This window comes from Rhinoderma darwinii, chromosome 1 (genome assembly GCF_050947455.1).
Source record: "Rhinoderma darwinii isolate aRhiDar2 chromosome 1, aRhiDar2.hap1, whole genome shotgun sequence".
NCBI lineage: Eukaryota > Metazoa > Chordata > Amphibia > Anura > Rhinodermatidae > Rhinoderma > Rhinoderma darwinii.
The window spans coordinates 668466155-668484378 of record NC_134687.1 but is presented as its reverse complement, the minus strand read 5'-3'; the positions used below and the strand labels follow the sequence as shown (position 1 = coordinate 668484378).

The 18224-nt window shown below is 37.4% G+C and overlaps 1 protein-coding gene across 1 annotated transcript in view; it reads left to right on the top strand.

Annotated features, from left to right (window-relative positions):
- NPR2 (natriuretic peptide receptor 2) overlaps positions 1-18224 on the top strand; it is a 265799-nt gene that overhangs the window by 125831 nt on the left and 121744 nt on the right. Inside the window, exons 11-13 of the mRNA XM_075844429.1 lie at positions 3973-4077; positions 8863-8934; positions 14253-14412. Coding sequence (XP_075700544.1) covers positions 3973-4077; positions 8863-8934; positions 14253-14412 — 337 coding nt within the window. The remainder of the gene's footprint in view (positions 1-3972; positions 4078-8862; positions 8935-14252; positions 14413-18224) is intronic.

The window sequence follows — 18224 nt, the reverse complement described above, 5'->3', positions numbered from 1 at the left end:
ACCAGTGTGGTGAAGATGGTGGACATACCAGTGTGGTGAAGATGGTGGACAAACCAGTGTGGTGAAGATGGTGGACATACCAGTGTGGTGAAAATGGTGGACATACCAGTGTGGTGAAGATGGTGGACATACCAGTGTTGTAAAGATGGTGGACATACCAGTGTGGTAAAGATGGTGGACAAACCAGTGTGGTAAAGATGGTGGACAAACCAGTGTGGTAATGATGGTGGACAAACCAGTGTGGTAAAGATGGTGGACAAACCAGTGTGGTAATGATGGTGGACAAACCAGTGTGGTAGAGATGGTGGACAAGCCAGTTTGGTAAAGATGGTGGACATGCCAGTGTGGAAAAGATGGTGAACATACCAGTGTGGAATAGATGGTGGACATACCATTGTGGTAAATATGGTGGACATACCATTGTGGTAAAGATAGTGGACACACCAGTGGGGTAAAGATTGTGGACATAACAGTGTGGTAATGATGGTGGACATACCAGTGTGCTAAAGGTGGTGGACAAACCAGTGTGGTAAAGATGGTGGACATAACAGTGTGGTAAAGATGGTGGACAAACCAGTGTGGTAATGATGGTGGACAAATCAGTGTGGTAGAGATGGTGGACAAGCCAGTTTGGTAAAGATGGTGGACATGCCAGTGTGGAAAGATGGTGGACATACCAGTGTGGAATAGATGGTGGACATATCATTGTGGTAAAGATGGTGGACATACCATTGTGCTAAAGGTGATGGACATACCAGTGGGGTAAAGATTGTGGACATAACAGTGTGGTAAAGATGGTGGACATAACAGTGTGGTAATGATGGTAGACAAACCAGTGTGGTAAAGATGGTGGACATAACAGTGTGGTAAAGATGGTGGACATACCAGTGTGGTAAAGATGGTGGACATACCAGTGTGGTAAAGATGGTGGACATACCAGTGTGGTGAAGATGGTGGACATACCAGTGTGGTGAAGATGGTGGACATACCAGGGTGGTGAAGATGGTGGACATACCAGTGTGGTGAAGATGGTGGACAAACCAGTGTGGTGAAGATGGTGGACATACCAGTGTGGTGAAGATGGTGGACATACCAGTGTGGTGAAGATGGTGGACATACCAGTGTGGTAAAGATGGTGGACATACCAGTGTGGTAAAGATGGTGGACATAACAGTGTGGTAAAGATGGTGGACAAATCAGTGTGGTAATGATGGTGGACAAACCAATGTGGTAAAGATGGTGGACAAACCAGTGTGGTAAAGATGGTGGACATGCCAGTGTGGAAAAGATGGTGGACATACCAGTGTGGAATAGATGGTGGACATACCAGTGTGGTAAAGATGGTGGACTTACCATTGTGGTAAAGATGGTGGACAAACCAGTGTGGTAAAGATGGTCGATATGATAGTGTGTAAAAGATGGTGGACATACCAGTGTGGAAAAGATGGTGGACATACCATTGTGGTAAATATGGTGGACATACCAGTGTGGTAAAGATGGTGGACATACCAGTGTGGTAAAGATGGTGGACAAACCAGTGTGGTAAAGATGGTGGACATACCAGTGTGGTAAAGATGGTGGACATACCAGTGTGGTAAAGATGGTGGACAAACCAGTGTGGTAAAGATGGTGGACATACCAGTGTGGTGAAGATGGTGGACAAACCAGTGTGGTGAAGATGGTGGACAAACCAGTGTGGTGAAGATGGTGGACAAACCAGTGTGGTGAAGATGGTGGACATACCAGTGTGGTGAAGATGGTGGACATACCAGTGTGGTAAAGATGGCGGACATACAAGTGTGGTGAAGATGGCGGACATACCAGTGTGGTGAAGATGGTGGACATACCAGTGTGGTGAAGATGGTGGACATACCAGTTTGGTGAAGATGGTGGACATACCAGTGTGGTGAAGATGGTGGACATACCAGTGTGATGAAGATGGTGGACATACCAGTGTGGTAAAGATGGTGGACATACCAGTGTGGTAAAGATGGTGGACATACCAGTGTGGTAAAGATGATGGACATACCAGTGTAGTAAAGTTGGTGGACATACCAGTGTGATAGAGACGGTGGATATACTAGCTTGGTAATCTATTTGTATATGTGGTCTGTTATGTGGATCTTATTGCTATAGAGATGGTGGACATACTAGTGTGGTAATCTATTTGTATACGTGGTCTGTTATGTGGATCTTATTACTATAGAGACGGTGGAAATACTAGTGGTGTAATCTATTTGTATACCTGGTCTGTTATGTGGATCTTATTACTATAGAGACTGTGGCCATACAGGTGTGGTAATCTATTTGTATATGTGGTCTGTTATGTGGATCTTATTACTATAGAGATGGTGGACATACTAGCGTGGTAATCTATTTGTATACGTTGTCTGTTATGTGGATATTATTACTATAGAGACGGTGGACATACAGGTGTGGTAATCTATTTGTATACGTTGTCTGTTATGTGGATATTATTACTATAGAGACGGTGGACATACAGGTGTGGTAATCTATTTGTATATATGGTTTGTTATGTGGGTCTTATTACTTTAGAGATGGTGGACATGCTAGTGTGGTAATCTATTTGTATATGTGGTCTCTTATGTGTATATTATTACTATAGAGATGGTGGACATACTAGCATGGTAATCTATTTGTATACGTGGTCTGTTATGTGGTTATTATTACTATAGAGATGGTGGACATACTAGTGTGGTAATCTATTTGTATACGTGGTCTGTTATGTGGTTATTATTACTATAGAGATGGTGGACATACTAGCGGGGTCATCTTATAGTATACGTGGTCTGTTATGTGGCAGACAAAAAATGGCGACAGCACCCTGCGACACTAATGCCACCTAAACCACTAAATATAAATAAATATGCACTAAAGCTAAATCTACTTACAAATAGGGAGGTTCTTAGTGCACATTTTGATCAAAAAGTGGTCTGTTATGTGGATATTATTACTATAGAGACGGTGGACATACTAGCGTGGTAATCTATTTGTATACGTGGTCTGTTATGTGGATATTATTACTATAGAGACGGTGGACATACTAGTGGTGGACATCTTATAGTATACGTGGTCTGTTATGTGGATATTATTACTATAGAGACGGTGGACATACCAGTGGGGTCATCTTATAGTATACGTGGTCTGTTATGTGGATATTATTACTATAGAGATGGTGGACATACTAGCGGGGTCATCTTATAGTATACGTGGTCTATTATGTGGATATTATTACTATAGAGACGGTGGACATACTAGTGGCGTCATCTTATAGTATACGTGGTCTGTTATGTGGATATTATTACTATAGAGATGGTGGACATACTAGCGTGGTAATCTATTTGTATACATGGTCTGTTATGTGGATATTATTACTATAGAGACGGTGGACATACTAGTGGGGTCATCTTATAGTATACGTGGTCTGTTATGTGGATCTTATTACTATAGAGATTGTGGACATACTAGCGGGTCATCTTATAGTATACGTGGTCTGTTATGTGGATATTATTGCTATAGAGACGGTGGACATACTAGTGGGGTCATCTTATAGTATACGTGGTCTGTTATGTGGATCTTATTACTATAGAGACGGTGGACATACTAGTGAGGTAATCTTATAGTATACGTGGTCTGTTATGTGGATATTCTTACTATAGAGATGGTGGACATACTAGTGAGGTAATCTTATAGTATACGTGGTCTGTTATGTGGGCATTATTACTATAGAGACGGTGGACATACTAGTGGGGTCATCTTATAGTATACGTGGTCTGTTATGTGGATATTCTTACTATAGAGATGGTGGACATATTAGTGTGGACATCTTATAGCATGTGTGGTCTGTTATGTGGATATTATCACTATAGAGACAGTGGACATACTAGTGTGGACATCTTATAGTATACGTGGTCTGTTATCTGATTACATCTTCTATCTTCTCCTCCACAGATGAGGGACGTACAGTTCAATCACCTGACCCGGTTCCTTGGTGCCTGCATAGATCCTCCAAACATTTGTATTGTGACAGAGTATTGCCCCCGGGGCAGTTTACAAGTAAATAGCTGGAGGTGGTATCCTGTGGAGTAATAACCTATCCTGGTGCTGGAATCATAATTATTACATCGAATTATATTTAGCTAAAATCATACAGATCGGTATGGGGGTCATTTGTAGAATGCAGAATAGTATTAGGGCAGAAAACAGGAATTCTGCAGATGGGAAGGGTACAGGGTGGAGGATATGGGGCAGATATACAGTGGAGGACATGGCACAGAGGAGAGACTATGGGGCAGATATACAGTGGAGGACATGGGGTAGCTATACAGTAAAGGACATGGGGCAGATATACAGTAGAGGATATGGCACAGAGGAGAGACTATGGGGCACATATACAGTGGAGGATATGGGTCAGATATACAGTGGAGGATATGGGTCAGATATACAGTGGAAGATATGGTTCAGAGGAGAACCTATGGGGTAGATATACAGTGGTAGATATGGGGCAGATATACCATGGAGGATATGGCACAGAGAAGAGACTATGGGGCAGAAATATAGTGGATGATATGGCACAGAGAAGAGACTATGGGGTAGATATGGGGCAGATACAGTGAAGGAAATAAGTATTTGATCCCTTGCTGATTTTGTAAGTTTGCCCACTGTCAAAGACATGAACAGTCTAGAATTTTTAGGCTAGGTTAATCTTACCAGTGAGAGATTATATAAAAAAAAACTGAAAATCACATTGTCAAAATTATATATATTTATTTGCATTGTGCACAGAGAAATAAGTATTTGATCCCTTTGGCAAACAAGACTTAATACTTGGTGGCAAAACCCTTGTTGACAAGCACAGCAGTCAGACGTTTTTTGCAGTTGATGATGAGGTTTGCACACGTTAGATGGCATTTTGGCCCACTCCTCTGTGCAGATCATCTGTAAATCATTAAGATTTCGAGGCTGTCGCTTGGCAACTCGGTTCTTCAGCTCCCTCCATAAGTTTTTGATGGGATTAAGGTCTGGAGACTGGCTAGGCCACTCCATGACCTTAATGTGCTTCATTTTGAGCCACTCCTTTGTTGCCTTGGCTGTATGTTTCGGGTCATTGTCGTGCTGGAAGACCCAGCCACGAGCCATTTTTAATGTCCTGGTGGAGGGAAGGAGGTTGTCACTCAGGATTTGACGGTACATGGCTCCATCCATTCTCCCATTGATGCGGTGAAGTAGTCCTGTGCCCTTAGCAGAGAAACACCCCCAAAACATAATGTTTCCACCTCCATGCTTGACAGTGGGGACGGTGTTCTTTGGGTCATAGGCAGCATTTCTCTTCCTCCAAACACGGCGAGTTGAGTTAATGCCAAAGAGCTCAATTTTAGTCTCATCTGACCACAGCACCTTCTCCCAATCACTCTCAGAATCATCCAGATGTTCATTTGCAGACGTCAGACGGGCCTGTACATGTGCCTTCTTGAGCAGGGGGACCTTGCGGGCACTGCAGGATTTTAATCCATTACGGCGTAATGTGTTACCAATGGTTTTCTTGGGGACTGTGGTCCCAGCTGTCTTGAGATCATTAACAAGTTCCCCCCGTGTAGTTTTCAGCTGAGCTCTCACCTTCCTCAGGATCAAGGATACCCCACGAGGTGAGATTTTGCATGGAGCCCCAGATCGATGTGGATTGACAGTCATTTTGTATGTCTTCCATTTTCTTACTATTGCACCAACAGTTGTCTCCTTCTCACCCAGCGCCTTACTTATGGTTTTGTAGCCCATTCCAGCCTTGTGCAGGTCTATGATCTTGTCCCTGACATCCTTAGAAAGCTCTTTGGTCTTGCCCATGTTGTAGAGGTTAGAGTCAGACTGATCATTGAGTCTGTGGACAGGAGTCTGTTATACAGGTGACCATGTAAGAGCTGTCTATAATGCAGGCACCAAGGTGATTTGGAGCAGTAACTGGTCTGGAGGAGGCTGAACTCTTAATGGTTGGTAGGGGATCAAATACTTATTTCTCTGTGCACAATGCAAATAAATATATATAATTGTGACAATGTGATTTTCTGTTTTTTTTTTATACAATCTATCTCTCACTGGTAAGATTAACCTAGCCTAAAAATTCTAGACTGTTCATGTCTTTGACAGCGGGCAAACTTACAAAATCAGCAAGGGATCAAATACTTATTTCCTTCACTGTATACAGTGGAGAATATGGGGTGGATATACATTGGAGGATATGGCACAGAGAAGAGACTATGGGGCAGATATACAGTGCAGGATATGGGGCAGATATACAGTGGAGGATATGGCACAGAGAAGAGACTATGGGGCAGATATAGAGTGGAGGACATGGGGCAGATATACAGCGGAGAATATGGCACAGAGGAGAGACTATAGGGTAGATATACAGTGGAGGATATGCACAGAGGAGAGATTATGGGGCCGATATACAGTGGAGGATATGGGGCAGTGAATAGACTATGTGTCAGATATACAGTGGAGGACATGGGGCAGATATACAGCAGAGGATATGGCACAGAGGAAAGACTATGGGGCCGATATACAGTGGAGGATATGGGGCAGCGAAGAGACTATGTGACAGATATACAGTGGAGGACATGGGGCAGATATACAGTGGAGGTTATGGCACAGAGAAGAGACTATGGGGCAGCTATACAGTGGAGGACATGGGGCAGATATACAGCATAGAATATGGCACAGAGGAGAGACTATAGGGTAGATATACAGTGGAGGATATGCACAGAGGAGAGATTATGGGGCCGATATACAGTGGAGGATATGGGGCAGTGAATAGACTATGTGGCAGATATACAGTGGAGGACATGGGGCAGATATACAGTGGAGGTTATGGCACAGAGAAGAGACTATGGGGCAGCTATACAGTGGAGGACATGGGGCAGATATACAGCATAGAATATGGCACAGAGGAGAGACTATAGGGTAGATATACAGTGGAGGATATGCACAGAGGAGAGATTATGGGGCCGATATACAGTGGAGGATATGGGGCAGATATACAGTGGAGGATATGGGGCAGATATACAGCGTAGAATATGGCACAGAGGAGAGACTATAGGGTAGATATACAGTGGAGGATATGCACAGAGGAGAGATTATGGGGCCGATATACAGTGGAGGATATGGGGCAGTGAATAGACTATGTGGCAGATATATAGTGGAAGATATGGGGCAGATATACAGTGGAAATTATGGCACAGAGAAGAGATAATGGGGCAGATACACAGTGGAGGATATGGGGCAGATATACAGTTGGGGATTTGGCACAGAGGAAAGATTATGGGGCACATATACAGTGGAGGATATGGGGCAGATTTACACTGGAGGATATGGGGGAAATATACAGTGGAGGTTATGGCACAGAGAAGATACTATGGGCAGATATACAGTGGAGGATATGTCAAAGAGAAGAGACTATGGGGCAGATATACAGTGGAGGATATGGGCAGATATACAGTGGAGGACATGGGGCAGATATACAGTGGAGGATAGGACACAGAGGAGAGAATGTGGGGCACATATACTGTACAGTGAAGGATATGGGTCAGATATACATTGGAGGATGTGAAACTGAGAAGAGACTATGGGGCACATATACAGTGGAGGATATGGGTCAGATATACAGTGGAGGATATGGGGCACATAAACAGTGGAGGATATGGAACAGATATACAGTGGAGGATATGGCACAGAATAGAGACTATGGGGCAGACATACAGTGGAGGATATGACACAGAGGAGAGACTATGGGGCAGATATAGAGTGGAGGATATGGGACAGATATACAGTGAAGGATAAGGCACAGAAGAGATAATGTGGGGCACATAAACAGTGGAGGATATGGCTCAGATATACAGTGGAGGATGTGGCACAGAATAGAGACTATGGGGCAGACATACAGTGGAGGATATGACACAGAGGAGAGACTATGGGGCAGATATAGAGTGGAGGATATGGGGCAGATATACAGTGGAGGATATGGGACAGATATACAGTGAAGGATAAGGCACAGAAGAGATAATGTGGGGCACATAAACAGTGGAGGATATGGCTCAGATATACAGTGGAGGATATGGGACAGATATACAGTGAAGGATAAGGCACAGAATAGGGACTATGGGGCAGACATACAATGGAGGATATGACACAGAGGAGAGACTATGGGGCAGATATACAGTGGAAGATATGGGGCAGATATACAGAGGAGTATATGGGGCAGATATACAATGGAGAATATGGCACAGAGGAAAGACTATGGGGCAGATATACAGTGGAGGGTATGGGGCAGATATACAGTGGAGGATATGGGGCAGATATACAGTGGAGGATATGGCACAGAAGAGAGAATGTGGGGCAACAACAGAGCAGGGAATTTGGGTCATATACAGAGCATATGACATGGGGCAGGTGCGGAGGGGAATAATGCAGCTCATACAGGTGGGGAGATATCAGGCAGTTACAGAACAGAAGACGTGAGGCAAGTAAAAAGTGGAGTACATTGTTCAGATGTTAATGGTAGGACATGGGGCAGGTACAGAGGAGAAGACATTGAGCAGATATTAATGGTAGGACATGGGGCAGATACAGCGTGCAGTATGTGGGGCAGATACTAAGGAAAAGACATGGGGCAGGTAGAAAGTAAATGAGATACAGATATGCAGGGGAGCAGATAGGGCAGGTACAAGTGGAAGACATGGGGCAAGTACAGAGGTGAAATAGGGAAAATGCCCGACAGATGCAGAACAGAGGATCTGGGGTAAGTGACATCATAGCAGCAATATTTATCTCCTCTTTACCTCTTCTTAGGATATTTTAGAAAATGACAGCATCAACCTGGACTGGATGTTCCGTAACTCGCTCATCAATGACATTGTGAAGGTAAGTGGAGATCCCGGAGTCATCGTGATAGAGAGTGATATATATAGGGAAGTCAGAAGTGATATATATATATATATTGATTTATTGTCCTGGTAGTCAGGAGGGACATATATAGTGATTGTCCTGGTAGTCATGAGTGAGATATATATATATATATATATATATATATATATATATATAGTGATTGTCCAGGTAGTCAGGAGTGATATATATATATATATATATATATATATATATATATATATATAGTGATTGTCCTGGTAGTCAGGAGTGATATATATATATATATATATATATATATATAGTGATTGTCCTGGAAGTCAGGAGTGATATATATACGGTGATTGTCCTGGAAGTCAGGAGTGATATATATACGGTGATTGTCCTGGAAGTCAGAAGTGATATATATATATATATATAGTGATTGTCCTGGTAGTCAGGAGTGATATATATATACAGTGATTGTCCTAGTAGTCAGGAGAGATATATATATAGTGATTGTCCTGGTAGTCAGGAGTGATATATATATATAGTGATTGTCCTGGTAGTCAGGAGTGATATATATATACAGTGATTGTCCTAGTAGTCAGGAGTGATATATATATAGTGATTGTCCTGGAAGTCAGGAGTGATATATATACGGTGATTGTCCTGGTAGTCAGGAGTGATATATATATATATACGGTGATTGTCCTGGTAGTCAGGAGAGATATATATATAGTGATTGTCCTGGAAGTCAGAAGTGATATATATATATATATAGTGAATGTCCTGGAAGTCAGAAGTGATATATATAGTGATTGTCCTGGTAGTCAGGAGTGATATATATAGTGATTTTCCTGGTAGTCAGGAGTGATATATATAGTGATTGTCCTGGTAGTCAGGAGTGATATAGCGATTGTCCTGGTAGTCAGGAGTGATATATATAGTGATTGTCCAGGTAGTCAGGAGTGATATATATATATATAGTGATTGTCCTGGAAGTCAGGAGTGATATATATATACGGTGATTGTCCTGGTAGTCAGGAGTGATATATATATACGGTGATTGTCCTGGTAGTCAGGAGAGATATATATATAGTGATTGTCCTGGAAGTCAGAAGTGATATATATAGTGATTGTCCTGGTAGTCAGGAGTGATATATATAGTGATTTTCCTGGTAGTCAGGAGTGATATATATAGTGATTGTCCTGGTAGTCAGGAGTGATATAGCGATTGTCCTGGTAGTCAGGAGTGATATATATAGTGATTGTCCTGGTAGTCAGGAGTAATATATATAGTGATTGTCCTGGAAGTCAGAAGTGATACATATAGTGATTGTCCTGGTAGTCAGGAGTGATATATATAGTGATTTTCCTGGTAGTCAGGAGTGATATATATAGTGATTGTCCTGGTAGTCAGGAGTGATATAGCAATTGTCCTGGTAGTCAGGAGTGATATATATATAGTGATTGTCCTGGTAGTCAGGAGTGATATATATATATATATAATGATTGTCCTGGTAGTCAGGAGTGATATATATAGTGAATGTCCTGGTAGTCAGGAGTGATATATATTGTGATTGTCCTGGAAGTCAGAAGTGATATATATTGTGATTGTCCTGGTAGTCAGGAGTGATATATATAGAGATTGTCCTGGTAGTCAGGAGTGATATATATATTGATTGTCCTGGTAGTCAGGAGTGAGATATATATACAGTGATTGTCCTAGTAGTCAGGAGAGATATATATAGTGATTGTCCAGGTAGTCAGAAGTGATATATATATATAGTGATTGTCCTGGAAGTCAGGAGTGATATATATACGGTGATTGTCCTGGTAGTCAGAAGTGATATATATATATATATATATATATAGTGATTGTCCTAGTAGTCAGGAGTGATATATATATATATATATATATATATATATATAGTGATTGTCCTGGTAGTCGGGAGTGATATATATATATAGTGATTGTCCTGGTAGTCAGGAGTGATATATATATAGTGATTGTCCTGGTAGTCAGGAGTGATATATATATAGTGATTGTCCTGGTAGTCAGGAGTGATATATATATAGTGATTGTCCTGGTAGTCAGGAGTGATATATATATAGTGATTGTCCTGGTAGTCAGGAGTGATTATATATATATATATATATATATATATGTATATATATATAGTGATTGTCCTGGTAGTCAGGAGTGATATATATAGTGATTGTCCTGGTAGTCAGGAGTGATATATATAGTGATTGTCCAGGTAGTCAGGAGTGATATATATATATAGTGATTGTCCTGGAAGTCAGGAGTGATATATATACGGTGATTGTCCTGGTAGTCAGAAGTGATATATATATAGTGAGTGTCCTGGTAGTCAGAAGTGATAGATATATATATATATATATATATATATATATATATATATATATATATATATATATAGTGATTGTCCTAGTAGTCAGGAGTGATATATATATATATATATATATATATATATATAGTGATTGTCCTAGTAGTCAGGAGTGATATATATATATATATATATATATATATATATATATATAGTGATTGTCCTGGTAGTCGGGAGTGATATATATATAGTGATTGTCCTGGTAGTCAGGAGTGATATATATATAGTGATTGTCCTGGTAGTCAGGAGTGATATATATATAGTGATTGTCCTGGTAGTCAGGAGTGATATATATATATATATATAGTGATTGTCCTGGTAGTCAGGTGTGATTATATATATATATATATATATATATATATATATATATATATATAGTGATTGTCCTGGTAGTCAGGAGTGATATATATATAGTGATTGTCCTGGTAGTCAGGAGTGATATATATAGTGATTGTCCTGGTAGTCAGGAGTGCTATATATAGTGATTGTCCAGGTAGTCAGGAGTGATATATATAGTGATTGTCCTGGTAGTCAGGAGTGATATATATAGTGATTGTCCTGGTAGTCAGGAGGGATATATATAGTGATTGTCCTGGTAGTCAGGAGGGATATATATAGTGATTGTCCTGGTAGTCAGGAGTGATATATATAGTGATTGTCCTGGTAGTCAGGAGTGATATATATAGTGATTGTCCTGGTAGTCAGGTGTGATTTTATATATATATATATATATATATATAGTGATTGTCCTGGTAGTCAGGAGTGATATATATATATATATATAGTGATTGACCTGGTAGTCAGGAGTGATATATATAGTGATTGTCCTGGTAGTCAGGTGTGATTTTATATATATATATATATATATATATATATATAGTGATTGTCCTGGTAGTCAGGAGTGATATATATATATATATAGTGATTGTCCTGGTAGTCAGGAGTCATATATATAGTGATTGTCCATGTAGTCAGGAGTGATATATATATATAGTGGTTGTCCTGGTAGTCAGGAGTGATATATATATATATATATATATATATATATATATATATATATATATATATATATATATAGTGATTGTCCTGGAAGTCAGGAGTGATATATATAGTGATTGTCCTGGTAGTCAGGAGTGATATATATAGTGATTGTCCTGGTAGTCAGGAGTGATATATATAGTGATTGTCCTGGTAGTCAGGAGTGATATATATATATATATAGTGATTGTCCTGGTAGTCAGGAGTCATATATATAGTGATTGTCCATGTAGTCAGGAGTGATATATATATATAGTGGTTGTCCTGGTAGTCAGGAGTGATATATATATATATATATATATATATATATATATATAGTGATTGTCCTGGAAGTCAGGAGTGATATATATACGGTGATTGTCCTGGTAGTCAGGAGAGATATATACAGCGATTGTCCTGGTAGTCAGAAGTGATATATATATATATAGTGATTGCCCTGGTAGTCAGAAGTGATATATATATATATAGTGATTGTCCTGGTAGTCAGGAGTGATATATATAGTGATTGTCCTGGTAGTCAGGAGTGATATATATATATAGTGATTGTCCTGGTAGTCAGGAGTGCTATATATAGTGATTGTCCTGGTAGTCAGAAGTGATATATATAGTGATTGTCCTGGTAGTCAGGAGTGATATATATAGTGATTGTCCTGGTAGTCAGGAGTGATATATATAGTGATTGTCCTGGTAGTCAGGAGTGATATAGCGATTGTCCTGGTAGTCAGGAGTGATATATATAGTGATTGTCCTGGTAGTCAGGAGTGATATATATAGTGATTGTCCTGGTAGTCAGGAGTGATATAGCAATTGTCCAGGTAGTCAGGAGTTATATATATATAGTGATTGTCCTGGTAGTCAGGAGTGATATATATATATATATATAATGATTGTCCTGGTAGTCAGGAGTGATATATATAGTGAATGTCCTGGTAGTCAGGAGTGATATATATTGTGATTGTCCTGGAAGTCAGAAGTGATATATATTGTGATTGTCCTGGTAGTCAGAAGTGATATATATATATATATATATATATATATAGTGATTGTCCTGGTAGTCAGAAGTGATATATATAGTGAATGTCCTGGTAGTCAGGAGTGATATATATTGTGATTGTCCTGGAAGTCAGAAGTGATATATATTGTGATTGTCCTGGTAGTCAGAAGTGATATATATATATATATATATATATATATATAGTGATTGTCCAGGTAGTCAGGAGTGATATATATATAGTGATTGTCCTGGTAGTCAGGAGTGATATATATATATATATATATAGTGATTGTCCTGGTAGTCAGGAGTGATATATATATATATAGTGATTGTCCTGGTAGTCAGAAGTGATATATATATATATATAGTGATTGTCCTGGTAGTCAGGAGTGATATATATATATATAGTGATTGTCCTGGTAGTCAGAAGTGATATATATATATATATATTTATATATATATATAGTGATTGTCCTGGTAGTCAGGTGTGAATAAATATATATATATATATATATATATATATATATAGTGATTGTCCTGGTAGTCAGGAGTGATATATATATACAGTGATTGTCCTAGTAGTCAGGAGTGATATATATATAGTGATTGTCCTGGTAGTCAGGAGTGATATATATATAGTGATTGTCCTGGTAGTCAGGAGTGATATATATATAATGATTGTCCTGGTAGTCAGGAGTGATTTTATTTATATATATATATATATATATATATATATATATATATATATATATATATATATATATATATAATGATTGTCCTGGCAGTCAGGGGGGAGATATATATAGTGATTGTCCTGGCAGTCAGGGGGGATATATACATTATATTATACAGAATATTATACACTATTTCTCACGCTATGTTTCGTCTCGCAGGGGATGTGTTTCCTCCATCGCAGCATCATCGCATGTCATGGGAACCTGAAGTCCTCGAACTGCGTGGTGGACAGTCGCTTCGTGCTGAAGATCACAGACTATGGGCTCGCCAGCTTCCGCTCCACATGTGATGCCGACGATGTCTATGCCTTGTATGCCAGTAGGTGTGAATATCCGGGGTGGTCCCACGCCCCTTATTTTTATTATTATACCGCAGAATTTATTACAAACCATCCTCTGCTGCTCCATTCATAATATAAGTGTCCCCCATTATATCTAAAATATCATCCTCATCATTATTATTATTACTGCTATTTCCCAATGATTATAAGTAACAATCTAGTGGAGATCTGATAATGTAATAGTGATGATAATAATGTAATAGTGATAATAATGTAATAGTGATAATAATGTAATAGTGATGATAATAATGTAATAGTGATAATAATGTAACAGTGATGATAATAATGTAATAGTGATGATAATAATATAATAGTGATGATAATAATGTAATAGTGATAATAATGTAATAGTGATAATAATGTAATAGTGATGATAATAATGTAATACTGATAATAATATAATAGTGATAATAATGTAATAGTGATGATAATAATGTAATGGTGATAATAATGTAATAGTGATAATAATGTAATGGTGATAATAATGTAATAGTGATAATAATGTAATAGTGATGATAATGTAATAGTGATAATAATGTAATAGTGATAATAATGTAATAGTGATGATAATAATGTAATAGTGATAATAATGTAATAGTGATAATAATGTAATAGTGATGATAATAATGTAATAGTGATAATAATGTAACAGTGATGATAATAATGTAATAGTGATGATAATAATGTAATAGTGATGATAATAATGTAATAGTGATGATAATAATGTAATGGTGATAATAATGTAATAGTGATAATAATGTAATAGTGATAATAATGTAATAGTGATGATAATAATGTAATACTGATAATAATATAATAGTGATAATAATGTAATAGTGATAATAATGATATGGTGATAATAATGTAATAGTGATAATAATGTAATAGTGATGATAATAATGTAATGGTGATAATAATGTAATAGTGATAATAATGTAATAGTGATAATAATGTAATAGTGATGATAATGTAATAGTGATAATAATGTAATAGTGATGATAATAATAATAATAATAATGTAATAGTGATAATAATGTAATAGTGATAATAATGTAATAGTGATGATAATAATGTAATAGTGATGATAATAATAATGTAATAGTGATAATAATAATGTAATAGTGATAATAATGTAATAGTGATGATAATAATGTAATACAGATAATAATGTAATAGTGATAATAATGTAATAGTGATGATAATAATGTGGAGATGGTAATAATGTAATACTGATAATAATGTAATAGTGATGATAATAATGTAATAGTGATAATAATGTAATAGTGATGATAATAATGTAATAGTGATGATAATAATGTGGAGATGATAAAAATGTAATAGTGATAATAATGTAATAGTGATGATAATAATGTAATAGTGATAATAATGTAATAGTGATGATAATAATGTAATAGTGATGATAATAATGTAATAGTGATAATAATAATGTGGAGATGATAATAATGTAATAGTGATGATAATAATGTAATAGTGATAATAATAATGTGGAGATGATAATAATGTAATAGTGATAATAATGTAATAGTGATGATAATAATGTAATAGTGATAATAATAATGCAATAGCGATAATAATGTAATAGTGATGATAATAATGTAATAGTGATAATAATAATGTGGAGATGATAATAATGTAATAGTGATAATAATGTAATAGTGATGATAATAATGTAATAGTGATAATAATAATGTGGAGATGATAATAATGTAATAGTGATGATAATAATGGAATAGTGATGATAATAATGTAATAGTGATGATAATAATGTAATGGTGATAATAATGTAATAGTGATAATAATGTAATAGTGATGATAATAATGTAATACTGATAATAATGTAATAGTGATGATAATAATGTAATGGTGATAATAATGTAATAGTGATGATAATAATGTAATAGTGATAATAATTTAATAGTGATGATAATGTAATAGTGATAATAATGTAATAGTGATAATAATAATAATGTAATAGTGATAATAATGTAATAGTGATAATAATGTAATAGTGATGATAATAATGTAATAGTGATAATAATGTAATAGTGATAATAATGTAATAGTGATGATAATAATGTGGAGATGGTAATAATGTAATACTGATAATAATGTAATAGTGATGATAATAATGTAAAGGGCATGACCACACATGGCGGAATTCCTCCGCAACTGTCCGCATCAATGCCGCACAGAATCTGCGTTGCAGATTCTGCAGCGGATCTGCACAAAATGTGCAGAAAATTGATGCGGACTGGCCGCTGCGGACTGCAGGAAAAGTGCTTCTCTTCTCCCTATTCAGTGCAGGATAGAGAGAAGGGACAGCACTTTCCCTAGTGAAAGGAAACGATTTTCATACTTACCGGCCGTTGTCTTGGTGACGCGTCCCTCTTTCGGCATCCAGCCCGACCTCCCTGGATGACGCGCCAGTCCATGTGACCGCTGCAGCCTGTGCTTTGCCTGTGATTGGCTGCAGCCGTCACTTACACTGAAACGTCATCCTGGGAGGCCGGACTGGAGACAGACGCAGGGAGTTCTCGGTAAGTATGAACTTATATGTTTTTTTACAGATACATGTATATTGGGATCGGTAGTCACTGTCCCGGGTGCAGAAACAGTTACTGCCGATCGCTTAACTCTTTCAGCACCCTGGACAGTGACTATTTACAGACGTCTCCTAGCAACGCTCCCGTCATTACGGGAGCCCCATTGACTTCCTCAGTCTGGCTGTAGACCTAGAAATACATAGGTCCAGCCAGAATGAAGAAATGTCAAGTTAAAAAAGCAAGACGTATCCGCAGCACACATGACATGTGCATGACAGCTGCGGACTTCATTGCGGAACTTTGAATCTCCATTGAAGTCAATGGAGAAATTCCGCCATGAGTCCGCCACTGCTCCGCAACAGACAGAGCATGCTGCGGACACCAAATTCCGCTCCGCAGCCTATGCTCCGCAGCGGAATTGTACGCATCGTGTAAACGAACACTGCTAATTTAAAGTGAAAGTCAATGGAGAAACGGCTCCGCTGCGGATTAACGCTGCGGAGTGTCCGCAGCGGAATTTAAGTGAAATTCCGCTATGTGTGAACCCGCCCTAATAGTGATGATAATAATGTGGAGATGATAATAATGTAATAGTGATAATAATGTAATAGTGATGATAATAATGTAATAGTGATGATAATAATGTAATAGCGATAATAATGTAATAGTGATGATAATAATGTAATAGTGATGATAATAATGTAATAGTGATGATAATAATGTAATAGTGATAATAATGTAATAGTGATGATAATAATAATGTAATAGTGATGATAATAATGTAATAGTGATGATAATAATAATGTAATAGTGATGATAATAATGTAATAGTGATAATAATAATGTGGAGATGATAATAATGTAATAGTGATGATAATAATGTAATAGTGATAATAATAATGTGGAGATGATAATAATGTAATAGTGATAATAATGTAATAGTGATAATAATGTAATAGTGATAATAATAATGTAATAGCGATAATAATGTAATAGTTATAATAATAATAATGTAATAGCGACAATAATGTAATAGTGATAATAATGTAATAGTGATGATAATAATGTAATAGTGATAATAATGTAATAGTGATAATAATGTAATAGTGATGATAATGTAATAGCGATAATAATGTAATAGTGATAATAATAATAATAATAATAATGTAATAGTGATGATAATAATGTAATAGTGATGATAATAATGTAATAGTGATAATAATGTA